At 45.4% G+C, this 25,393-nt stretch overlaps 1 protein-coding gene and 1 long non-coding RNA gene across 8 annotated transcripts in view; one reads left to right on the top strand and one right to left on the bottom strand.

Moving 5' to 3' along the window:
• The window catches only part of MECOM (MDS1 and EVI1 complex locus), a 653,114-nt gene extending 633,476 nt beyond the window's left edge, over nucleotides 1–19,638 (bottom strand). For 2 of the 6 annotated variants that reach the window (XM_055410253.2, XM_055410271.2), the window contains exon 1: nucleotides 19,328–19,631. In XM_055410253.2, coding sequence (XP_055266228.1) covers nucleotides 19,328–19,364 — 37 coding nt within the window. In that variant the 5' untranslated portion in view covers nucleotides 19,365–19,631. Of the gene's footprint in view, nucleotides 1–19,327 lie in introns of all 6 variants that reach the window. The other 4 variants (XM_055410280.2, XM_055410244.2, XM_055410261.2 and 1 more) reach the window with 4 other exon arrangements.
• On the top strand, nucleotides 19,258–23,163 carry LOC148778838 (uncharacterized). Of its 2 annotated transcripts, none has more exons than XR_016038134.1 (4): nucleotides 19,258–19,389; nucleotides 20,253–20,425; nucleotides 20,496–20,558; nucleotides 22,958–23,163. It is a non-coding gene; the product is annotated as an uncharacterized LOC148778838 (long non-coding RNA). The 2 variants fall into 2 exon arrangements; XR_016038135.1 differs by lacking the exon at nucleotides 22,958–23,163 and adding an exon at nucleotides 21,285–21,707.
• Nucleotides 23,164–25,393: the final 2,230 nt, after the last annotated feature.

Below are 25,393 nucleotides of genomic sequence, written 5' to 3'. Positions count from 1 at the left end.
GGCCTTGTTGCTGGCTCAATTCTGTCTTTCAGTAAAGCCATTCTCCTTCACCACAAGTGCACACAAACGTCTTGTGTTTCTTCATGTACCCCGTTTTGGTGTTTATCCCACTGAGCTCAACGAAACCTCCAGAACCACCAGGCACCTTGAGCTAATATGCACTCAGGTGCAACTGAACATACCTGGACCATCCAACAACATCCAACACGTTTATTTAATACATCTTCCTGTATAAGGAAGTGAGTGACTGATAGCATTGATTAAAACCAGCCAAGCATAATGGTCACTGGCATTCAACATCCAAACTTTCTAAAACATAGTGCAATCCCCGTCTGAAAACCTACTCTGCATTTTTAACATTTCTGGTTGAGACATCTATTTTTTAACAATTCATTTTCTGTTTTCCCTCCATGTTTTCTCTGGAATTTCCAGCAGTCCCTTTGCATGAAAAGGTTGGTACAAGCGTTCATGTTGGGGGTTCTATCTAGAAAACCAAAAGATGAAAGAAACTAGCAATATTAAAGGGCTCTCTCTCTAGGCAGCTGCTGATTCTGTTTTTGTTTGGGTTGTTTTGTGATTGTTTTTTATCTGAAAAGCATTATTGTCTCCTTAGAAATGACTACCAGATCAAAATGGTCAAAAAGACACCAAAGCTCCTGGACTCTCAAAAGACCATCCATTGTCTGTGATGCAGTGTCCCCAACAGTGTCCCCAAAAGTGGCTTTTCACAACTGGAAAGCTCTTGCATATTACTGCCACAAAGACCAGAAGTCATAGGCAGAAAGCAAGTCCATGGAGTCAAGTGCTAAGAGAATCTTTCCAAATTCTAACTCTGTGCTTATAAAAATTGAAAGGAAGCCATACAATAAAAGGTATACAGTCCTGCAATTACCCCCACGGTAGCACTTGGAGCCACCTTACTATCTTTGCTATCTCCCTAAATCATCTCCTTCTTCCCGGTTTCTTATTTCTGGTACTCACTGCTCCCCACCACCTGAGCCCCACCACCATGGATTCTGATTTAATTACTTTGGGGTGGATCCCAAACACTGATATATTTGAGCTGTCCAATTGATTCTATCCAGCTATATTTGAATCTTTTCTTAGGACTTCTATGGTGGCTCAGTGGTAAAGAAACCACTTGCCAATGCAGGAGAAGTGGGTCAATCCCTGGGTCGCAAAGAACTCCAAGAGAAGGAAATGGCAACCCACTCCAGTATTCTTGCCTGGGAAATCCCATGGACAGAGGAGCCTGAATGGCAACCCACTCCAGTATTCTTGCCTGGGAAATCCCATGGACAGAGGAGCCTGATGGGCTACGGTCCATGGGGTCACAAAAGAGTCAGACAAGACTTAGTGACTAAAACAAAAACAATCTTCTCCTAACTTGTCCACTCCCCTGTCCCCCAAAATAAAAAACAAACAAAAAAACAGACTAGGTCTGAGACCTTATTAGCCCTCCCCTTATTTAATTCCCACAGATTATTCAACGATACATCTAGTCAAATACTTCATCGCAAGATCCAAGTGATTTGGCTATCAGAAAAAAGTTGAGGACTTGCTTTCTGATGCGATGCACAGAGGAAAGACTCATAACGTTGTGGCTTGCTTTTCTTGCCTTAAAAACACGCTGGTGACCTATTGACTAGTAAGCTGTAAGGTGTAATTAGCTTGTGGTTTCAGACAATTAAGTGACGAAGTCTCTGCTAAGACATCCACTGAATAAAGATTTGTAGAGCTGCCTAAATAAAACTAAAAACCTAAAGTGATGGAAAACCACACTGCAGTTAACTCCGGGAAGAAAGTGGAAGACAGGCAGATAACCAGCCCTTGTCATAGAAAAGATTACTTATATCAACTGTGGCAAAATTCCCCTTTACTGAGAATTGTATGAAATTATTTCTTGAAATGAAGGTGCCCTCTATGAAAAATCTTATTATGTTTATGAGCTCTGGAATGCCCAGGCAATGTCATGTTCCACTTTTATTTCTGAATGAAAAAAAAAAGGCAGTGGAATGTTCAGATTAAGTAAATTCTTAGGCTTTGGTGTAAAGCAAATCCAGGCTGGATCCTAGCTCTGTGCTCAGAACTGAAAGGCCTGCAGCAAACAACTAGTGTATCCCAAGTGCCCTCACCACAAAACCAGGATGACAAAACACAGAGGTGTGAGAACTGACCTCATAACACGTGAACATTCAGTACTCTTCATTAGTACCATTACTTGTTGTTTTGTAAATTATGTCCGTTTTACAGATGAAGCAACTAAGGCACAGAGAGGCTGAGTAGTTTGTCCATGGCCTCACAGCTTGGTCGCAGTAGAGCCAAGATGTCAGCCTAAACAATGTGACTCTGGAATCTACATGCCTAATCCCTTCCAGCATTTTTAATATTCTATAACTTTAGAACTGTATTAAATGTACACAGTTCATTACAGTTTACAAAAGCTTGTACATATGTTATCTCATTTTTGACATTACTAGTGTAGAGGAAGCCAAAGCAGAGGTACTGTTCCTATCTTCTACTTGAGGACATTGACCTTAAAGAGTCAGTACCCTGTAAAAGGACACCAGGCTGATGAGTAGCAAAGCTGGCACTCAAGCTCTGTTTTGATGTTCTGGTGAACATCATCCATCAGAAAACATGCCCATGGTACCCAAAATATTCTGAACTTTTTGAGATGAACACACCTAAGAAGAAAATAAGCATCTGTCTTCTAAGTGGACAGGGTTTAAAATGCTGCAGAGAGCATTTTCTTCTTAGGAAAATTACTAATTGTCAACTCTACATAATGAAATGTTATGATATCATCCAGGCAAATTGTGTGAGAGTGAAAGAAGGAAATAAATGCTTGTGTTCCATATACCCTGGAAGCAGTCGACCAGTCCTGGCCTATGCCACAGATTCACTTGGAAACTTTCCTAAGGTACAGCTCATCATATTAGGTATCACAGTATTTTCTTTTCTTGAGAGTAAAACCGTGGCGACTGAGAGATTATTATAACTCAAGGGCAGGATGAGAGATCTGATCCACAGATCATGAGGCCTTTTGAAAGCCCTGGATGCATAATGCTTTTTACCTTGACATTTCCCATCCTCTTCAGATTCATCTACCCAGTATTTTTAGGCCAAAGAAACGAAGACACAATACTACTTCATGAGTCAAACAACATCTCTCCTGGTGTTTTAATGTTGCAATAAGGATGCTTAGATCACTATCATCATATGCATTCAGGTAAATGGGGAATCTGCTCAGGGTTTCAAACTGTGCCTAGCAGTAATGATGTTGGATACACCAACTTCTCTGCCAAGCCTGGAAGCTGGAAAATTAGCTTAGACACACATACACACAGCACAGCAAGATGTTTAGCAAAGAGAATTGGATGAGAGGGCCATGCTTTTTATTTGATTTCTGTTTTATAAACAACATAATCACATGCCAACCCAAGCAGGAGCCACATCTCTGAACTCCTGTCAATCTTTGGAATAAAAGCTGACTGACCTTTTCCAGCCCTGTGGCCACTGCTGAGTTTTCCAAATTTGCTGGCATATTGAGTGCAGCACTTTAAGGGCATCATCTTTTAGGATTTGAAATAGCTCAGTTGGAATTCCATCACCTCCACCAGCTTTGTTCATAGTAATGCTTCCTAAGACCCACTTGCAGTCTCTGGATAACACTACCTTCTACTGGACGAATGTTGAGCCTAAAAGTAAGGTGCACCTTTTGAAACCATGAGGATTTCAGTCTGGGCATCACATCTTTGCTCTCAGATACAGCTTCAGGTGGCAGGGAGTTGGAGGAAACTCTTGGAGAATCTCTGGGAAGAACTTCTTCTTGAACTGTGATTAGAAAGTTTGTTCTAGCTGCACCAGAGATAAAATGCACTAAAGTGGTGAGTGTGGGAAGAGCGTTTTGTTCGGGTGCAGACCGAAGGCCATGGGGCTCGCACCTCAAGCACTCTGCATTTTCCTATCAGTGTTCAGTGTTTCCCTAACCACAGACAAACGTGACTGGAGTGGGGACGGGGGATCTTTCAGGAAACCCTTAATTGCCCACCTAATATACAATTGTCCTCCATCCTAGGCATTTGAAGCCTCAGAAGATAAATTTAGAAATCTGTCTTTAAATGCATTACACCCATACAAACTTTTAACCCTTAAATTTGAAACAAGTTTTTTTCTGAGCTTGGAGCAGTTAAAGGATGTTTTGTCAGAAAAAATGTAAAACAAGGTACGCCATTGGCCATGTCCAGATGGTTGTAACTCAACCAGAGTAGGACTGTGACCCTTGGGCTTACCCTGAGCCCACTGTACCGAGGCATCTGTCCACGCGTTCTGTCTCTCTCAAAAGACTGTAATTTCTTCAAGGGTAGGAAACTGATTTTATTTCTCTTTGTATACTCAGTGCCCAACACCATGCTTGGCTCAGACTATTAAAACGGTTTCTAATAAATATTTGTTTCACTGGACTGAATTATGTGTCCAGAAACCTAATTTGCTCTCTGATGCTGCCACCAACCTAGTGTTTATAGATCAAACCCAAAACTCCCACTCCCTCCATCTATAAAAGAAGATACACAAAAACTTTTGTTCTGACCCCTAGGCTGTGGAGCCAGCTAAAAATGTACATGGTTTCTGTGAGTGCATTGGAGAAAATGAAATCAATGACAATACTTTGACGCCTTGTCTGCTTTTGCCCTAGGTTAGAGAACCAGGCAGATTGAATACACTAGCCATAAGTGTCAAAGTGGCACACTTCAAACATTTAAACAACAATCTCATCATATCACTCTCTGCTCTAGTGTCACCTCCTCAGAGAGGTCTTCTCTGACCATGCTTCTGAAATAAGTCCTGGGTGCTCTCCAGCAAATTAGCCTACTTTATCTTCCTCAGACCACAAGTCAACATCTGAAAGTATATGACTATTCACATTTATTTCCCCTGGAATGGGAACTCCATGTGGGAAGGGGCCTTGCCTCTGTGTGTGTGTGTGTGTGTGTGTGTGTGTCTGTATGCTGCTATCTTCCCTTCACCTACAATTACAGAACAGTTGCTAAAAGAATGCATAAGTAATAGTCACCAACAGTAAGTATTTATAAGGGCCTGGTCTTGTTTTCAAGTATCTTGAATGGGAACCATCAGCATTAGCATGTAAGTAATTTAGTGAGGCAAGCAATGACCTCCACATCTGACAGGTATTAAGAGAAATGAAGCATGGTATTATTGTCAAATGGAAGACCCCCAATGCTTGGAATGGCACCGCAGTTTGCTAAGTGTGTGCCTTCACAATGTTAGCAAAGTTAGCAAAGTATATGTGGAGAAGAGTCAGCCATAGAATCAGTATTCCAGGCTCATGAAACCGCAATGTAGTCATTGCTAACAAGCAACCGGCACACAGTGGTCTTTCTCTCAGTTAATAAGCCATTGTCAGGGGTATATGTATGTCTGTCATGGAGAAGGAAATGGCAACCCACTCCAGGATTCTTGCCTGGAGAATCCCAGGGACAGGGAGCCTGGTGGGCTGCCGTCTATGGGGTCACACAGAGTCAGACATGACTGAAGCGACTTAGCAGCAGCATGTATGTGTGTCAAGTGCTGATGTTCAATATTTTCAGGAAAGTGAGTGTTTCTAGGATTTTATTCATTGTGCCTTTTATATACTAGGCACTCAATAACTATTTATTGAGTTGATTTGATTGATCTCCTTTAAAATATGCTTCAAAAATGTTAACAAGAGTAATGCCCCATGGAACAACTTTTATGCATCCATTAAAAAAATATTTGAATTTGGAACAAATACTGTACTCTCCCTGGTGGCTCAGATGGTAAAACATCTGTCTGCAATGCTGGAGACCCAGGTTTGATCCCTGGGTCGGGAAGATCCCCTGGAGAAGGAAATGGCAACCCACTCCAGTACTCTTGCCTGGAAAATCCCATGGACAGAGGAGCCTGGAAGGCTACAGTCCATGGGGTTGCAAAGAGTCGGACATGACTGAGCAACTTTACTTTACTGTACTGTACTCTAAGGAACCAAAATTGCAAAGTAAATTAATTCTTAAAAAGATTTATATGACTAAATTTTGATCCCTTGAATGGTGCCTTTTCAAAACCAGTCTAAAGTGTCTAGTGTGTTTTTAATTTAATCTAATCCAATGAGAGTTTCTTGGACTGCAAGGAGATCCAACCAGTCCATCCTAAAGAAGATCAGTCCTGGGTGTTCATTGGAAAGACTGATGCTAAAGCTGAAACTCCAATAATTTGGTCACCTTATGTGAAGAGTTGACTCATTGGAAAAGATCCTGATGCTGAGAAAGATTGAAGGCTGGAGGAGAAGGGGACAACAGAGGATGAGATGGCTGGATGGTATCACCGACTCAATTAGCATGAGTTTGGGTAAACTCCAGGAGTTGGTGATGGACAGGGAGGCCTGGTGTGCTGTGATTCATGGGGTTGCAAAGAGTCGGACACAACTGGGTGACTGAACTGAACTGAATCCAATGAGTTTTAATAGGCAAAGTTGTTCCCACTAGAACCAAAACCCAGCTATTTCATTTTTGTAACCTTCTGTGTAAAGGAATGGGCTGAACTAATTTTTTCTGAATATTTTATATTTAATCAACAACATCATTGCCAAAGAAAACCACTTTTCAGAAGTCTTTCTATCCTGGTTTATAACTTATAATCAAAAACTGGAATTTTGCATCTGATGGGCTTTAGTGTGTAATATTATACTGTCAAATTTTTGATGCTATAGTTAAAAGTAAGAGATAGTTTCCATTATAAAAAATTTCCCATAGTATGGTTACCCAGTGAAAAACATTTTCCTATAAAAATGGTTTTCCAATTCATAGGTTAGAAATTAGTGTGGGTAATTTTTAAAAGAGCATCAAAAAAATTTTTATTGGCTTTAAATAAACTGCATTTGCCTAGTCCCATTAGTTGGTTTCTATATACACAATGTGATAAAAAATGTACATGCATGGGGACATATGTATTCCTGTAGCTAATTCATGTTGATATACGGCAGAGGCCAACACAATATTGTAAAGCAATTATCCTCCAATTAAAACAAAAGTATATGCAAAAAATTGTAATTTCAAAACAAAAACTTGAGATTTGAAACCCTGACAACTTACTTGTTCTTATATAGTTAGGGGTATGTGAACTGGTTTCAGTTACAGCCTGTGCTGAACAGCAGGAGAAAATAAAAATAGATCATAAATATGAGGTCCAAAACAATCCAGGAAGCTTGAAATGTCACTGATATATCACAGTGGATCTCACAAAGATGTACCTTAGCTTCGACCCTTGGACCTCAGGGGGTAAAGATGCTTGGAAATCTGATCTGTCCTGACAGAGTGAGGCAACCCTCCATGACCTTCCCAAAACCCCACTGTGTTTGAGGCTCAAGGGCCAGCACACTTCACCCTGAACTGTGAGCTTCCTTTAATTGTACACTTCACTTTCATTTTCCTGTAGAGTCCTGGGCTAGGGAACTTCTCTGTCCTGTTCTGAAAACTGGAAGCTACACAAATGTCAACCATAGAGTTCAATAAAATGTGTCACATCCAAACGATGAAGGATCTGCTGCCTTTAAAAGAATGGGTTAGATTGATACATAGGGATGGGAAGAGCCCAAGGTATATGATTAAGTGTTTAAAAAGAGAAGAGCAAGTTGCTGCAAAAGGTGGTAACTTTATATGCACATACGTGCTAACAGACGCACTACGCTGAATGGTACATAGGAGCCATTGGCAGGCAGTGTGTGACAGAAGAGGGTAGGCAACAAAGAACTTTCATTTTTGGTGTGATCGTTTTTGCAGTTTTTAAATTTTTAGAGCAAGTATAAATTTTTAAGCAGGAAAAATATCTCTAAGATAATGAAAAATAATGATTAAAAACTTTAAGACATTACATAACAAACATACTAGGGTAGAGCAAGTCTGATTCACATGAATGAACCATTATAATACCTATGGCTGGAATTTAGAAGTCCGTGAACCACTGACACTGTATGAAAATTTTAAGGATATTTTATGCATATATGAAAACACATGCATTTTCTGGAGGGAGACTTGATACCTTTCATCAGATTCTCAAAGGTGTCTGAGACTCTAAACAAGGTTAAAAACCATGACCCTATCAGAAACCAAGAGAGTTGCTCAATCCCTCCATTTTTATTATCATTTTATCATGAAACATTTTATTACTACTTAATTTCATGGCTCCTGCCAAAGATAAAATCTATAATCAGCATTAAAGTATAAAGTTGTGGTTCTTAGCTTCTAAGTTTCATGTCAAAGGTGCTTCCAATGCCGGAACGGAACGGAACGGAACGGAATGCCTTAAAAGCAGCTCAAAGAGCAGGAAAAAAAGTCACTCCACGCTGGTCTTGCAGGAAGAAAACTTCTAACAGGAACGGAAACCCTGCAGTCATTCAGAGCTTGAGGACAGTTGTCCAAGGCACAAATAGTCAGTCCTGTTTTCACCATAGAGACAAGAGATTAGTAAAAGGGTAAGTAAGGGAGAGGGGTAGAGGATTCAACGGGAGGAAGAAGACATGGTTGATTTGAACTAAGGGGCCCCATTGGGTGGGTGGAATTAGTTTGATCAGTTAAACAAGATTGAATGCAACATCATTTGGTCAGCCTTAAATTGAAAGAGACTTTCATTATAAATGAACATTAAAATATACAGCAAAATTATTGCTATGCTCTATATTAGTACTGCTTGAATTAGAGTTGGAATTTGTATAAAACCTTGGCTTCTGATGACCTTTGTAAAGCTGACTGCCCCCAAATCCCTCAGAATTACATGAGTCCACAAACTGTTTCACTATCTCTATCTTGATTCCACTTACAGTCTTCGGAATCAAGTTCAGCGCAGCGTTTCCATAAACCTCAAGATCAAGTGTAGATCAATAACAATTTGTAATTTAAGTGAGGAGCCATAGGTTAAACCTGCACGGGCAAAATGAGGAGCATTATTGGTGAAAATTAGGAATAATACTCTACTTTCCAAACGTGCTTTCCAGGTGGTTTATCACTGTCAAAATAAGCCAACTGTGGATTTAGTATGCAATTAAAGTGTCAGATATCCCCGAGTTCTAGCGCTGACAATACCTGACTGCACAGGTTTTATAGGCAAAAAACTGAAGGGGTTCACATAATCCAGCAAAGCCCATCGCTAACCACCATCACCTAATTGTACTGATATCTGCCATATGCAAAGCATAGAAATGGGGACTGTACGAAACAGAAATGGACTCTCCAGGAGTTTTCCAGTTTAGCTAGAAAAATAAGATACAGAAAGTGAAGAAAGTAATTTATAACAAAATATCCAAATGATGATAGGATTAAAATAATTCCATACTGTTGGAAGGAAAAAAACATAGAGAAAACATGTCTCCAGGAGGCTTGAGGATGAACCACATGAAGAAGGAAACGTTTCAACTAACTCTTAAAGGAGGTAGATGTTGATGGTCAAAGGACAGTATGGGCAGGTCTACAGACTATGACAACATTGTGGCCAAAGGCTAGAAGATGGAGACACAAGACTAGGCTGACAAAAGACTGAGAAAAGCAGAATGATTAAACAAATCAGGTTGAATGGACTAACTTGGATAGGGAGACAAACAGGCCTGAAAGTTTTATAAAATAATGATGAACATGTGTTGAGCTCTTACTATTAAATATTTAAGGTGCTTTAATACATTAATTCATCAAATCCTCCATGAAGAAAATACCTTTAGTCTATAATTAAGGAAACTGTGGCCAAAAAAGATTAAGTGGCCTTTATTTCACCCAGTTAGTAATTGGTGGAATCAGGATTCAGACCCAAGGCCAATCAATGTCAGAACGTGGGCTCAGAATAACCATCTGACTCAAGAGTGGAAGGACCTCAAAGGCCTGACTAAAAAAATTGGGGTTTCTGTGTCAGGTGTAAAAATTGGGAGGTTATCTCATAACCCATTGGTAATACTTATAGGCATGGTTCATCACTACTCTACCAGCATTGCTTTATCTGATGATTTTGCTAACAATGCTAACTGAAAGTTAGCAAGTGTTTATTGACCAGTCCCTTAACTATAGTACCGATTTAGATATTATAGAGTTCTCAGTCCAGACATTATTGGGAGAATCTGTTGTGTCAGTATTTTATCACCATACTTCTTACCTTTGTATCCGTAGGACTTAATTTTAGCTGTTCTTCACCCACCACTTCTGCTAAAAATACAAATCATGACAATAAACAGAATAAAGTGTGTTCATTTTCAAACATTCCCTGAACATATCAACCTTGCTGCAAGGAGAGCCATTCTTGTCAAACAATACATCTGTCCCTTAAAAACTAATTTCTCCATCTTAGGTTCATGTTTAAAATTCAGTTGGGTTCTTCAGTTACAGATGTACAGGACTTGACATCTGGACCCTCCTAGGGAGCAGGAGTGAACTCTTCCTCTGTGATACCCACAGTAGCCAAATGACTTCTTCTCCCACTGAGGAAAACCACAGAAAGCTGTCTCCAAATGATTTACTGCTCAACCCCCAGCCCACAAATCAAAGAATTGGGTTGAGGGAGAAATAAGGAAGAATGGTGACCAGTGGCTATGAGATGACTGTTTCAGTTTATTTTCTTAAGCCAATTAATGATGAAGCAGCGTGGAGGGAAAGAAAGACACAACATGGCTGAGAAAGACTTTTTTTCCAGATAAATGGCCAGATATCAGATTCTGTAATAAGTACTTCCACCTATCAAAACACACACACACACACAGAGTAACTCTGGGGTGGAGGAAGAAGATACAGATCTTAGAAACACAAGGTAATATTAAGGAAGCCTTGTGGGTATCGTCAAATGTTGGAACTTTGAAGGACCTTTGTAGATCATTTAATCCAGACGTTGCAAAACCATGAACTATACGTGACAGGTAGAGAAGTTTGGCTGGACCTGCAGAATGCTGTATGTTGCTGTTTAAATTGAGCCAACATTATAAAGTAGAGGAAAATTCACAGAACAATCCAGGTATGTGGCTTCTCTTGAACATGGAAGACCTAGCAGCACTGGGCCGCCTTTCCCAAATGCAGCATGGAGTTAGGGCACCTTTAGAAAAGGCTTGAACCCCCAGCTTGATGCAATCCCTGCCACTGCCTCTAGCTCTGGAGTACAAAGGCTCCATGTCAACATTTTAAATAAAAATAAGAGAGTGCTTGGTGCGCACACCACCATGCCTCAAGCATTTGTTGTACCTGCCAAATCCTGTAGGCATTCAAGTCTACAAGCTCTGCTCTACTCTGACCCCCTCATTTAGAGAAGAACAGCTCAGCTCTTCTCTAGAGTAGTGGAGTGAACTACAAATCTCATTCCCAGAATTCCCTGGTAGTCAAGTGGTTAAGACTCCATGCTTCCAATGCAGGGGGACCAGGGTTAATCCCTGGTAGAGGAACTAATCTCCCATGCCACATGTTGTAGCCAAAAATATAAATATATAAATTAATACAAAAAAAATTTTTTTAACTCATTCTCTTAAAAGTAAAATTTTCATACACAAGAGATCATGAGAACCAGAGGGTAAGTACAACTAAACTTAGGCTGTGTACATAATGCCAACACCTGTGGAGCAAAGGTGAATTCCCACTGTATGCACAAAGTGCCCCTCCCCTCACCTCCCCCAAAAAGGGGCAAAGGAAGATTCTCAAGTTTTCAGAATAAAGGTACCACTTAGTTTGGCTTGCTGTAGACAGTTTTGACTTGTCCAAATTTTACATATGACTCCCATTTATCCTGAAGACGTGATTGATGAGGAGACATACAAACTGCTTACTATATACGTGCAAATAGGTCTACAGATGAGACTGGATGAAAACAGAATGGGGAGGAGGGGAGGATGTCTTAAAAATTTGGAAAATGTAACAGATCAAATGGAAGGAAAGTGACTGAGATTGATTGAGTGATGGCTTGTGACTGAGGTACAGGGGGTACACTTACTCCAATTTATTCTTACAGCAGCCTAGGAAAGTGATGTTATAACTCTTCCTTTACAAATAAAGATCCTGGAGTTCAGAGGCATTCGATTGCTTGAAGATGACCTGGCTACTCAATCAGGGACCACATCCAGATGCAAACTGACGAGCACAGTGGTAACCTTCACGACCAGATGGCTCATTCCTACTCACCAGTATTTGTTTCTTAAGTCTGCTTGTCCCCAAAGTCCACTAAGTGCTATTACAAAGACTTTCATAAATGTCATAGTTTGAACAACCTTAACACAAAAAATTAATTCCTTTAAACGGGTCCTTAAACAAAGTTAAGAAAGCCTTGGTCCTTCCTTTTTTATAGCCATCAATTCCTAGTCTGGTGTTACTATAGGAATTAATAAAAATCTCTTCTCCAAATAAAATTTTTCCTTTAGAATTTTTTCAAATGTTAGTAGTCAAGGATTTGGCTGTATATACAAGCTAAAAGCAGCATGTTTGTTGATGAAGAAGAATAATAACTAAAATCAAAATAAGAAGTAATTCAAAAGTGAGAGCTTTTGAAGAGTCAGGAATTTGATTAAAAATTCACTTGGTTTTTTTTCTATAATGAAACAGTTCTTTAACCACAAAACAGCTCTTATAATAATGCAGAAGAGTATAGTTCCAAGTAAAACACTCCCCCCATTTTAATCATGGCTATTATTTTTTAAAATGAAAATGGCTGAGGTCATTGTAATCTATTTTAAGGTTTGTATGGGTTGGTGGTATTTTTTTCTTGGCTTTGAGCTCTCCATGTTACCAGCTAAATGTTATAGGTTTTGCTGTGTGCCCTTTCAAATCCCATTCTTTTTAATAATGTTATCCTTTATACACATAAATTAGAGTGAATTCCACTTTCTTTCCTAACAACTCCAGATGCGGTCCACACTTTCAGGAGGACCAGAACTTGCCTTTTCTTTTTAATTATGCGTGCACTTCTTAGAACAAGTATGTTCCAATCTGCATACAAATACTGTGAATGTTCAAATGCTGAGAGGTGAGTAAAACTATAGGATTCACATGGTCCATTTCAGACCATACTGAAACAGTAGGATAACATGTGTATCTACCCCTTCCAACTTATAGAGACAGACACAGATGAAGTGCTCAGAAAGAAAACGCCATCTGGGTGAAGTTCCACACCTACGGACTGCGGTAGCCTACAGATAGCCATTTAGGACACATCAATGAAGATCTCTGTCTTCTAGGACCCAGCAGGCAAAATTATCAAATATATAAAGACAATACAGTTACAGAGTCAGGCCTCCCTTTAGACGTGATTAATATTGCACTGACTTTCTGAACTTAGCCTGGTTTTTAGTATAATTCACTACCACATCACACAGAACAGCCCAAGATCCCTCTAAATAGCTCCTACCCAGCCACACATGAGAGAATGTCTCTGTAAAACATATTGTGAAGATCAGCCTATTAAAAATCCTTAAGCTCTGTTTGTTTGTTTATTTTTTTAAAAAAATCAGCCTCGCAAGGCCAGTGTAATAAGACACTGTGGCTTTTATGGAAGAGGTGAAATAATTTTAAACACAGACACACAATGAGTTTATTTATTTAGAAACTTGTTAAATAGAGTCTGGGAATTCAAATATTCAATGTTGACATTGTACAGAACTGGCCAGGAGCCAGAATCCAGTCTCCAGAGGGACCCATTGGACAAGGAATTCAGGCCTTTCTCTCCTCCCACTTGAGCTAAATAGGTAGAGGCCATTAGTTATACCCACAGCAATATCTGAACCGCACTCAAATAAGCTGCCCTGGCCAGGGCACTTCAAAGGACGGTAAGTGTGTTTAGCTTTTTAGTGCTGAACTAGAGCAATATGTCACACTTTTGAAAGAGTTTTGTAAACAGTTTCTTCCTTATGTAGAAATGTCTCTGAAGTTTCTTGTATGGCATGTAAGCAAAGGTAATTAACAAGGATTACACTTTTTTCATTTACTGGGGAAAAAAAATAATACCCATCTGTGTGCAAACTGGAGATCTAGGAAGAAGAAACATGCTACTTCTCTCGTCCTTTCTCCCCTCTCCTGTTTGTTCCATTTGTTTGTCTCCTTTTCATCCTCTTCCTCACACTCGTTCTCACTACCCAGCCAATTTCCTTGAGAATTCCCTGGTAAATTCAAGAGTGGGAAGGGGGAAATCTAATTTTAGAACGAGGACGTTGGCAAATGAAGTGCGGAGGAAACTAGTGATTCATAGAAAAGAAAAGCAGACCCCACAGATCTTTGTAGGAAGTGCCTAGAGCTGAGACTTTCAGCTCAAGAAGGGTTAACCAACTCTCCAGAAAAATGTGCCCAGCATCTTTACAGAGTGACTGTCTGCTCCTCCTCAGAGCCCCTCTCTCCTCTGCCCCAGGGGGTTAGGAAGGGGCCTGCTCTGCCAGAGAGAGTGAATGAGTAAGTGTCCCTGAACCCCTGAGCTGTGAGAGTGTGTGTGTGTGTGTGCATGTGTTGTACAGGGTCGGTGCAAACCAGGCTCCAAGCGAAGCACCGCGCCAGGCACACAGCATCTCTGATGTTGAAAGGGAAGGAGCTTTGGGCCTGGGAGCTAGAAGCCGAGCAGCTGGAGGAGCGAGGTGTGGAGGGGAGGGCGCTCTGGTGAGCACTACCTCCCTCCTCTCTAGGGCCTCCCCAGCTCCACCCCCACATCCCACCCGGCCTGGTTTTGAGATGATTGGAGGGGTGGGGGTGGGGGGACGGCAGTGAACGGACGATGTACCTCGCGCTTGGGAATAGGGCTCTGCCAAGCGCTGAGTACCTTGGGAACACGGTAAGAGCCATTGGCCAGCAGATGACAAGTCAAGTTTCTCCATTTCAGGGCCCGCTTCCAGCAGAGGCAAACGGAGGATGTGTGGGGAGAGAGGAGACTGGGCCAGGCCTGCCGAGGGCAACAAGTCGGTGCTCCCCTGCCCTCCTGGCCCGGGAGGATGGAGCCAGGAGTCCCCAGCTGTGGCCTTCCTGCCCCAGGCGACGTCTGCAGCCTGGGATAACATGGCCCCAAGTCGCAAAAAATGAAATAAAATAAACTCCCAAACGACCAGATGTTTAAAGAAAAACTGCTTCTGAATTATTACCCTCAACTTTTAAAAAAGAAGAAAGCAAAAACGTCGGGATGACGCATTAATTTCTATTCGATGAGCGTCCTACGTGTTGAATGTCTGCCTGCTGAGGAGGCCGCGCCCGCCCACGGGTAGTGAGGGGAGGCCTCGGCTCAGAAAGCCAAGAGCTGGGCTACCCCGCAAAAGACACACTCAGGCACACTTACACAGACACACCACAGCCAATGGCCCCCAGACCTGCAACTCCTCAGCCCCTCACAAATAAAAACCTGAAAAAGGAGCCTTTTATTCCAGCCTTCCAGCCCCTGTAGCTAATGAACCGTCCCCTTCCAGAGTGTTGAAGATGAGTGTGAGGGGGGAATGAAAAGCGTTATTAACCTTCCCCTAAACGCAGATTTTTTTTTTTTTTTTTTTTTTTTTTGCGAAACACATCGAAATGCTTCGTTCTAAGTGCCAAATGCAATAAAGAAGCCTTAAGCCAGGGTAATGGTCAAGTAATGGCAAATAAACCGCCTTCCTAAACCGGGCCTCCGCAGGGCAAGCGCTTTTTTCCCCCCTCCTCAAAAGCAGACTGAAATAAACTAATAAAATGCGTGTTTTAAGCAAAGCTTTGTGTTTTCATCTGAGCTTTTTAAAGGATAAAGGAAAACGCAAGTAGATGGGCATAGGGGCAGTGGAGGCTGGAACCTGGGCTTGCGGTTCTTTACCATCTTATGTACTGGGCTTACTAAGGGGAGGTATTTAAGCAGGAAAGGAAGAGTCGTCATCTACCTTACCTACTTCAGAGCCTCTTTTTAAACCGAGATCAAGTGTACAAGTAACAAGTGCTCCCCCCCTCCCCTCACCGGGGTCTTGCTAATCGCATCGCCTTCTGGGTCTTTACGAGACTTCTGCGTGGCCCGGTAGCTAAGGGGGGTTATTCGTTGCAACTCGTTCATTGCTGTGATTGAAACCCTGCCGGGTGTCACTTTGGAGAAGTGGGGTGGGGGGTTCCTTCGGTTTTCGGGCCCTAGACGCGCTAGGCAGACCCAACTTCGCTTCTTTCCCATCACCAGAAGCAAACAGTTGCAACTGGCATTTCTGGCACGGCCCAGGTGCTGTCCTGGCCGCCCAAGAAAACGGCTGGGAAGCCTCACCCGGCTGCCAGAGACTGCTTGGCTTTTAGTTTTCTTTTCTTAAAGGTGGGAATAAAAGCCACCATCTTTAGACAGTACAAATGTCAGTCTTCTTGCTTTTCCCTTATTTTTTTTAATGTAATGGTTTATTCCTCCCAAATGATTTGCAACGAATGTATCGGTTTTAACTATTGTGTAAGAAAAAAACAAGCCCTGTAAGTCGGGAAGTAGGCTGTGCATTCATTCTGAGTTTAACTTCAGCGGTACTTTCAGGGTCTGTGGTCCCTGGTTTGGCTCCTTGGAATCCTGTACCTTAGCCAAGATCGCGACAGGACTTGGCCACCAAAGAAATTTACAAAATACATGAAGAATAACAGTCGAAGAAACAACTGTTTCTAAGTGACTTGATTCCACTGCAGTGTTTACTTTTACAACAAGAAGGGTGGTTTTGTTTTTTAAAGTATGCTGGTCACACTGCCTCTTCCTAACCCAGAAAAAGAAAGAAACCCGGTGCAGACACAGCCACGAAGTTTTCGCTGGCTTCACAGCAGGGGTCAGCGACTATCTCCGCCCTGCGCTTAGAAACTCACGCACTACGCGGGGGAAGGAAATAGCGCTTCAAGATACAAAAAATTCTTAGTTTTAATATGATTTCCTTCGTTACCCAGATTAGAACCGAAGAATTGCACAAAGCAGCGCTCCTGTCCGAAAGGCAGCCGTGTTGGTAACAGCTGGAGCAGCGCCAGCGGGAACCTGAGGCTTAGCAAGAAAAGTTTGTGAGAGTTCGCATCTAGCTATCAGAAAGCCGCAACGGCATCCTTAGAAACACTAGAGGCAAAATAAACGGGTCTCCCACTGGATGAATGACAAGTATCCTCAGATAGGAAACCTGACTCGGTTTCTGGATGTTGAGTGGGCTGTAAGTGCGGGAATGTCTGAATTCGGCAGCGAACTTGGTAATTAAAATAGTTGAAAAAGTTGCCCAAGAAAATTCGAAGGGTTTTGTGTTCTGCTTTCACTTCGGCGGATACCAGGCAATTAGGCGCGCGAAGGGTTCGGCTTTCATTTCACAACTTAGGCAGAGTTGAAATCGGCTCTCAACCCCCCGCTTCGTCCCCGCAACCACACACACACACACACACACCCCTAACCTTCAGTCGGAATTGAAGCCCACAGGCCTCCAAGCATATATGTACATTTATTTCTCCTCAGATGAAAATAAAGACATCGGCCCCATTAAACGCAAACAGGAAAAACAGGAGTTCCACGGGCGCGCTTTCACACTGTCGCAGCTAAGTGAAATGAACAATATCCAAAAGAGAAACAGATGGACTGATGGCCCAGAGTCCTATATATAGGTTGATCCCTGAGACCAGAGCGAAAGGAAACGTATTTGGGCGAGAGGGAGTGCTTGGGCGAGGACTGGAAGAAGCACTGGAAAGACGCCTACGATGACAGCATCTCGCTGGGCTAGACCGCGGACTCTCACTACCAAAGAAACCAAGCCGCCCCGGGTGCCGCTGCCTTCCGCGCGGCTGAGGCAGGAACCCCAAAGGCGGGAAGGCTCGGGGCGTTACTTGGCTTTAATATGCAGGGGTGGGGGAGACTAGGGGTTCACTTGGGAGAAGCATCCCACCCACCACCCTGTCTCTATGTTCTCTGATCCACACGCAAAACAAGAGAATTATGTTTTCAGCGAGCGGGAGAGCGAACGGCGGCCTGTGCTTTGCCGAGGCTGCTGCAGCCCCGCGTGCTGACACCTTGCGGAGGAGCGCTTTGAACTGCCCCTGATCGCTCCGGGACTCGGCACCGCCGGGTCCCCTTAGACTCGACGTAGAAACATTTGGACAAATCCAGTCCCGTCGCCGATACTCCCGGTTGATGCTACTGATTTCTCGGACAGTGCCGGCTCGGCGGGCAATGCCGGCCGAAGCCACCCAACACTTCGGCGAGAAGCATGGGGGATGGGAGTCCCGTCGCCCCTGCCCCGAACTCCATCGCCCTCTTCCCGCGTGACCAAGGCCGCTCCACGCCGGGCAGGCAGGGGGCGCCGGGGAGGGTTAGTGACCCAAGACCTCGGCTGCGTCCAGAATCAGCGCGGGAGGCTCCGCCGCGCCCTCTCCGAGCCCAGTGTCCCCGCAGCCCGCCCCCTGGGGGTCACTCGGCGCCCTGCCAGGCTGGAGCCCGCGGGCCGGAGCGCGCCCTTTCGGCCTCTTTCCCCTCGGCGGCTGTCGCCGCTGGCGGCGCGCCCTCTACTCCGCGCTCTCCAGGCGCTCGCGGGGCCTCTTCTCTCCCCACCTGCCCGCGGCTCCGCGGAGCCGGTAGCTCGGCTCTGCCCGCGCCCCCGCCCCCCACCACACACACACACACACCCGGACTACACCTCCACCCTCGCCTCCCGACTCCCCACCCCAGTCCTCCCGCCGCGCCGCGCACACTGGAGAACACGGCAGAGCGCACAGCGCCCACTACCGCAGCCGCCGCTCGGCGCAGCCCGCCAGCCCGCGCAACTTCCAGCGGCCGCCTCGCAACTTTTCCCAACTCCACCACGGCTGCCCGCCGCCGCCGCCGCCACTGCAGCTCCCTCCGAGCCTTCCACCCACCCCAAACCCCAGAAACAAACCGAGGCGCGAAAAGGCTCCTTTCCCCAGCCCGCCCCCCCACCCCCCGCTCCCCCTCCCACACCCGCGACTAGCTGGTTGGCCAGAGGCGACTCTCCTCCGCCGGGGGGAAGCGGAGGGGAGGGGGAGACTCGCGCATCTCCTCTCCCCCACCCCCACCCCACCCACCCCACCCCTTCCCGCTCGCTCTCGCTCTCTCTCCTCCCTCCCACCCAGGGCTTTGCTGCCCCCACTCCCACCCCCACCCCGGGGTTGCCACAGCTGGTCCGCGCACTGGGCTCGAGGGCTGCCCCGACTCCTCTGGCGCCCAAACAAGGAGCTGGAGCGCGGGCGGCCGGCGCGGAAGCTGGGACCGGCAGGTTGCCGGGGCTGCTCTGCGCCTGCCCTCCACCCGGGGCCCCGGCGCGAGAGGCAGCCCCGCGCTCCCTCCCGGAGCGCCGCAGACAGATATGCAAGATGGCAGAGGAGGGGGAAATCCAATAGAAAAGGGATATTGCACCTACTTGTGGCCAGTTTCCTTGCCCTGCCTTTGGATCTCATGCTGTGCCCAGTCCTGCCGCCGCTGGTGTGTGGTTGGGGTTTTTTTTTCTTGGATCTTTTCCTTCTTTTGCTCTCCCTCTCGCTCCCTCCCTCCCCTCTCTCTCTCCCCCCTCTCTCTCTTACACACACACACACACACTCTCTCTCACACACACTCACTCTGTCTTTCCCTCTTTCACTCTCTCTCCCTCCCTCTCTCCCTTTCTCTCAATCCACTCTCGCTATCTCTCCAGCATTGTCAGTTTGGACACCTTCGCACATGCGCGCTAGACGCCCCTCCAACATCTCAGCGCCGCCAAAAAAAGTTTGGAGCGATTTATCACTTTGATTTGGAGATCTTGTCAGATGGCAATCGCCGAGGAGGCGGAGAAAGGGAGCCATGGGGAGGGCGGCGGGGGGCGGGGAACGAGAGCAGGGAGTCGGAGGGGAGCAGACACCTCGCCCAGAAAAAAAAAGAAAAGGAACGAAAAGACTCGGGCAAGGGATTGATTTCGTGTTGGAATCACCAACAAGCCTGTATCATTACTGTTATTGTTTTTCCCACCATAAATTGCAGGACATTTTCTGTACGGTCCTTGGGGGAAAGCAAGGAGTTGGGGGAGGGGAGGGGACTTTTAAAAATCTTTCCCACACTAAAGAACTAGAAGGACCGGACTCTCAGTGAGCGATCCAGGAGAAAGTGAGAATCATCCTGAACTTCGGGAAATCTGCTGCGGCTACTACTGCTACTGAAGCTATTGCGTCTTCTGCTTTCAGAGCTGAAAGCAGAATAAATAACTGCTTCTTCCTTGATTTTAGGTGTAATGCTAATACTTCCTGCCATCCTTGGAAGATGTCAGTTGGATGGTCTATTCTCACCGAGTAATAATGATCACCCTCGATTCCCAGGTCCGGGAACCTTGGGCATTTGACATCAAGACCTTCTTTCTGCCTTCCCTGAGGTCGGCTGTCACCTTCCGGCCTCCCCCACCGCTGCCCCTGTCGCCTCCTGCTGCAGCTCAGCCTGTCTGCCATTTCACTCATTCGCTTAAACCCACGACCTCCCCGGTCATAAGGAAGAGGTGAGAGAGAGATTCCCCATCACCACCACTTTTTTAAAAATACATTAGTGAAAATTTGCTTTAATTACAGGATTTACCAAAGAAGTGGGCACGCAGAAATGGGGACCTCTTAAAGGAGCTAGCTGTGTTTAAGGTATGAATAAATCCCGAGTATGTGTGGATTTTCTCTTAGTACAACCTCCTTACCTTTAACAGTTTTGTTCAATACCTTCCATGAACTATTTATGTCCTCATTAATATCTGTTGCAAATCCTGCCAGACACCATAAAAGAAAATCACAATTTTTTTCTCTGTGCTACAGTGATACATCCTTGATGTTCAAGTTAAAGGAAAGAGAAAAGAATAGCAGGTTCTGGGCATGAGTTTGGCTAAGGCAGGGAAGGGGAAGGAAGATAACTGAGAATGCCCTATCATACCTGTTGTCATTTATTGCCAAAACTAGGAACAGATATCAAGGTTCAACCCCAAATGGTACTATCCATCAATGGCTCACTAATATCTTTATTCCAGAAAATTAAAATTTGAAAGATTCAGCTTGGCAAGGATGCCCATCACATCTTTTTCTCCAGAGCTGTGTAATTCTGGGAGCATTTGGCTCTAAGTATAGGTCCCTGGAGAATCAAGCTACAAAACCCAAGGGAGACAGATGTGTAATGTTGAAATGTGAGGTAGGGGAGATGGAACAGGGTGATGAAAAAATTACACAAGAGTAGGAGTAAAACAGTTTCCAAAAGAGAAGACTCTGGTGCCCACACACATGGGCGCAAGAGAACTCTATCATCCCCTCTGAAGTAAAGAGGCAAATTTGGGTAGGGGTGTTTCCATTCCTTCTACAATTTCTATTGCCCTCTGCATACAGGTGGTGTGCTCATACATTTGGCCGGTGCAAAATGACCAGGCACTTCAACATTCTGAATGTCAATGCCGGAAGTCTGTGACTGAGTTCACTAGTTTCCCTCAGTTTACATGAAGGCAAGCCTTCCCTCCAACCAGAAAAGGTCCTCAGAGGAAAAAGAGAAATGGGAGTTGAGAGCTTTCACCAAAGAAAGTAAAATCTCTAGGGAGAGAAACGCACTAGACTGACCAGTTAGAAGTTCATAGAAACTGCTTCTGATCAATTTAAAGGACTCTCTGGGGACCCTCACCTAGGCCAGAGGATAGACAGACAGTCCAGAGGACCAAGCCCCTCCCAGCCATCCAAACCTAAAGGTCTTTGACCTTCAGGAAGGGCGGTAGAGTCCATTAAGGACCTAAGAGTGCCTGGACAGGAGGAGGCTCTACCTGAGAGGTTTCATTTCACCTTCTCACTCTGAGGAACTTAAAAAATAAATAAAAGAAGTTAACATTGCCTTTCTACTTAATTCATTTTATCTCATGCCCAGGGTGGGGGTGGAGGTCTATATTTGGGTCCTGTTGCAGAAAGGGGGTTATAAGAGGAGTGATGGGCAATTTTATAGAAAATGAAGGGACCATGGAATCAAACCCAAGTAAAAACAAGACCCACATGTGAAGCTGCAGCCGTTGTTTCTGCTGAAAAATTATAAACCACAGTGGCGGACCAGGGGTTGGGGTGGGGGCTGTGAGAATTGGGTGGGATACGGAAAACTAAAGAAAATCAAAACTGATTTCCCCCCAACTTTAGAGATCTCTGTCATGAAAGACTTTCTAGTGGGCAGGGGGTGTGGGGAGTGAGGCACAGCCAGGGCACACTCCCCTCCTGGTTTTTCAAATCCCTGGGGTCGAGGTGGCTTCAGCGAATGGGTCTTCAGCCTGGTCTTTCCAAGAGTTTCCGGACATGAGCGAAGCCAACATATTCTAACTGAAAAAATAAACACAAACTCCTCTGTGCCCTTGGGCCAAAGCACTGTGAAAAGATCAGGCATCATACTTGTGGTTGTTGTTTAATAAAAGTACTCACAGAATCATCGCTTTTGTTTTCAAACCTGAAAACCGGGTTTCTTTTCTTTTTTTCTTTTTATTTCTTTCTTTTATCATGTGCTTTCTGCCCTGTGTGTTAATAAAAGAACTAACGTGCTAGTTCAAGTGTGTTTAACCTGATGGAGCAAATGCCAGCAGCCGCGGACCGCGCTCACCGCCTGCAGCGCCACTGCCTCTGAGCGCCAACCCCGGCGGGTTCCCACTCCCCAGTACCCGGACCCCGTCAGGTCCACCTGTCCCAAGTCTCAGCCGTGAGACCCAACAGGTGACTTTCTGTTCAGCGGCCCCTGAGGTTCCCGACACCCTCTGACGTCCCGTCTAAGTTGTCGCTGGCCCAAGAGAAAAGAGGCCTCCAACAAGTTGTCGGAGCTGCAGTCGCTGCCTGCATCCGCACCGTCCGCCTTTCCCTCTCCTCCTGAAATTCGTTTCCTTAAGGGGCAGTAGACTGGGTCCCACGTTTTCTTGCGTTTCCTCCCACGGAAACGGGCATCCTGGAAACAGTGCGTCCTTGGAAAGTCGATGAGTTGACGGGCTGTTTGGATTTGCTTGCTTTATTACTGTCTTTTTTTTCTTTCGGATTTTTTTCTGTAACAGAAGCAGAGAACACGAGCTGGGAGCTGGAGGAAAGATGGGTCGTTGAAGAAGAGAACAGGACAAGTATATCTCTTCTCCAGCTGTGTTTCTTTAGTTAATGCTAGAAACAGCAAAGAACCGATTTTCAATAAATTACATTCAACAGGAAATCTTCCTTTCCTCACACTATAATTGAACCAGCCCCACGGTATCTTTGAAAAAAAGTTTGAATTCTTTAAGGAGGTATTTCTTGGCCTATTGTCTTTGTGCAGTGAACTTTACATCTTGCTATTCAATCACAACCTATATTCTGCTGGCTACCAGCAAGATTAATTTAATCATTGTAATGCAATTATTAATACTGTTTACCCAACGCTGGGTTTCGGGTTGGCTGTTAAGAAATTAAACTCTCGCTGGGTGACCAGAGCTAGGCAGGGGTTTCTTCATGTTGAAATGAAACAGTCCTCTTTATTTAGTCTCAGAGCTCTAGCTTTCGGCCACCAGCTCAATTAGCCAAAATGGAAACAATTTTCATTCATTGCAATAACTCACTGTTCTTGAGATCGCTTTCAAAATATACACTTTATTATTATACGCTGACCTCCGTGGCGTGGAGTGGCAATAAAAGAAAGAGGCAGGGAGATCTATCTAGCCCCCTTGGGCTATAATTATTAGAAATTAATTGGGTTCAGGACCCTAGGTAGTCTAGCTAAATTAATAGCTTGTCTAGTGGTTAAAATCCGAATTTTTAGTCCACGGGAGAGAAAGAGAGAGAGCCACAGAGATGAAATGCAGACCCAAGGGACGCCTGAGTTTACTTGCAAGACGCTCATCTATTAAATAGTGTCCAGAATACATTTGAGTTGGGGAGAGGGGCCCGGAGTAGGAGGGGGCGGGAGCCAGAAGAAAGAAAGGAGCGAGATGGGGAGGGTGGCTACGACTGAGCTAAAAGGTCTCGAGTTGATTTTATTCGATTTTTCTTGTGTGCATTGTTTTCGGGAGGGGTTGCATTTAGGGGTTAAAATAAAACATAAAGATCCCGTGTACTCGGAGCTGTCGTGCCGGAGTAAAAGTGAAAAGGGAGCCTTAGGCAAAAGGAAATTACTGCGAGCCCGCGTGACCTTTCAGGGAGGTAATCAATCAAGTGATCAACAGGGATATTTATCATCGCTATATAGGACTACTTCGCCCTGCACGGGCGGGGGTGGGGTGGCGAGAGGAAGGTGGAGACGCGCGCACACACGCACACACACACACACATACACACACATAATCACAAAAGTTTGGACAAACCCGATTAAGTCTCAAGACAGAGAACGTAGGCTTTAATAGATGTTAAGACTGTCCCTTTAGTCTGGGAGAAACACAACCTCATACACCCACGCAGGGGGAGACGCGCACATCCCCGCTACAGTGGCTGTGTGAAGGTGTGAAGTTGAAAGTGCCCAGAAAGGAAAGCTCTCGGTGATTAGAGCGCTGGAAGGGCGGGCGAGGCACGGGGCTAGCTTGGTTTCATTGACCTGCAGGGGAAGGGGCGCCACGGGCCGCAGGGGGCGCGGGAGGCGGGTACCCCTCTCCGCGGCGCGCGGACGCCGGGTCAGAGCACCCAGGCAGCCTCCTCTTCCTGCGAAATCCTCGCGCTGCCCCAGGGAGAGAGGGGCAGCCGGCTCCGGCGAGCACGCGCTGCGGGACTTCGGCGGCCGCGCGTTTTCTGCCCAGTTACCTTCTCTACCTTGTAAAACTCGCCGTTTTGTAAATTGCGTTTTCGGTCCTGGATTTCTTAGCAAATCGTTAGATTTTACAATCCTGCTCCTACTCTCTGGTCGTTCAACATCCCCTCCCCAATGTCAGAAGTGTACGTAAGGGAAGAGGGGGCGCGAGGTGGCTGACTTTTCTATAATGATAATGATATTAAATAGTAGACTTCAAATCTAGGCCCCCGAGGCCCTTGCCCAGCTCGGGGATTGTAATCAGCAGTTCTTGCGAGAGAAGGTCGGGCTGATTACTGGCCCTCGAGGCTGAGAACTATTTCCCGACGGGTTTATGAAACACAGGTTGGGGTGATGCGCGCCACCTCCCAGGTAGCTTGCCGCCGCTCCCGCGGTGTGGGAATGTGGGGCCGCGCCAGGGCCCCGCTGGTTGGCACCAGATGCTGAGCTCGCGCTCCCCCGCCCGTCGCTCCCGCCGTCCTCTCCGGGATCGAAACGGCCTGATCCCGCACAGCCTTAGTCTGCGGCGCCCCCGCCTGGCTTCCCCGGCCGCAGCAGCTCCGAGTGCGCCCGCTGCGTCGGGCTCCAGCTGTGCACAGTAGCCGCCAGGGCGTGGGGGTGGGAAACAGCTGGAGCGCCCCGGGGAAGCGTGTGTTGGGGTGGAAAGAAACCCAGCAAGGAGGATTATGCGGCGATCAACTCCTGGAGTTGCTACTGGTTTAGGATCAGGAGGAGCAGCTTCGGGGGG

This window comes from Moschus berezovskii, chromosome 1 (genome assembly GCF_049115385.1).
Source record: "Moschus berezovskii isolate FMDL1 chromosome 1, NW_MosBer_1.0, whole genome shotgun sequence".
NCBI lineage: Eukaryota > Metazoa > Chordata > Mammalia > Artiodactyla > Moschidae > Moschus > Moschus berezovskii.
This window is presented reverse-complemented; position numbering and strand designations above follow the sequence as displayed.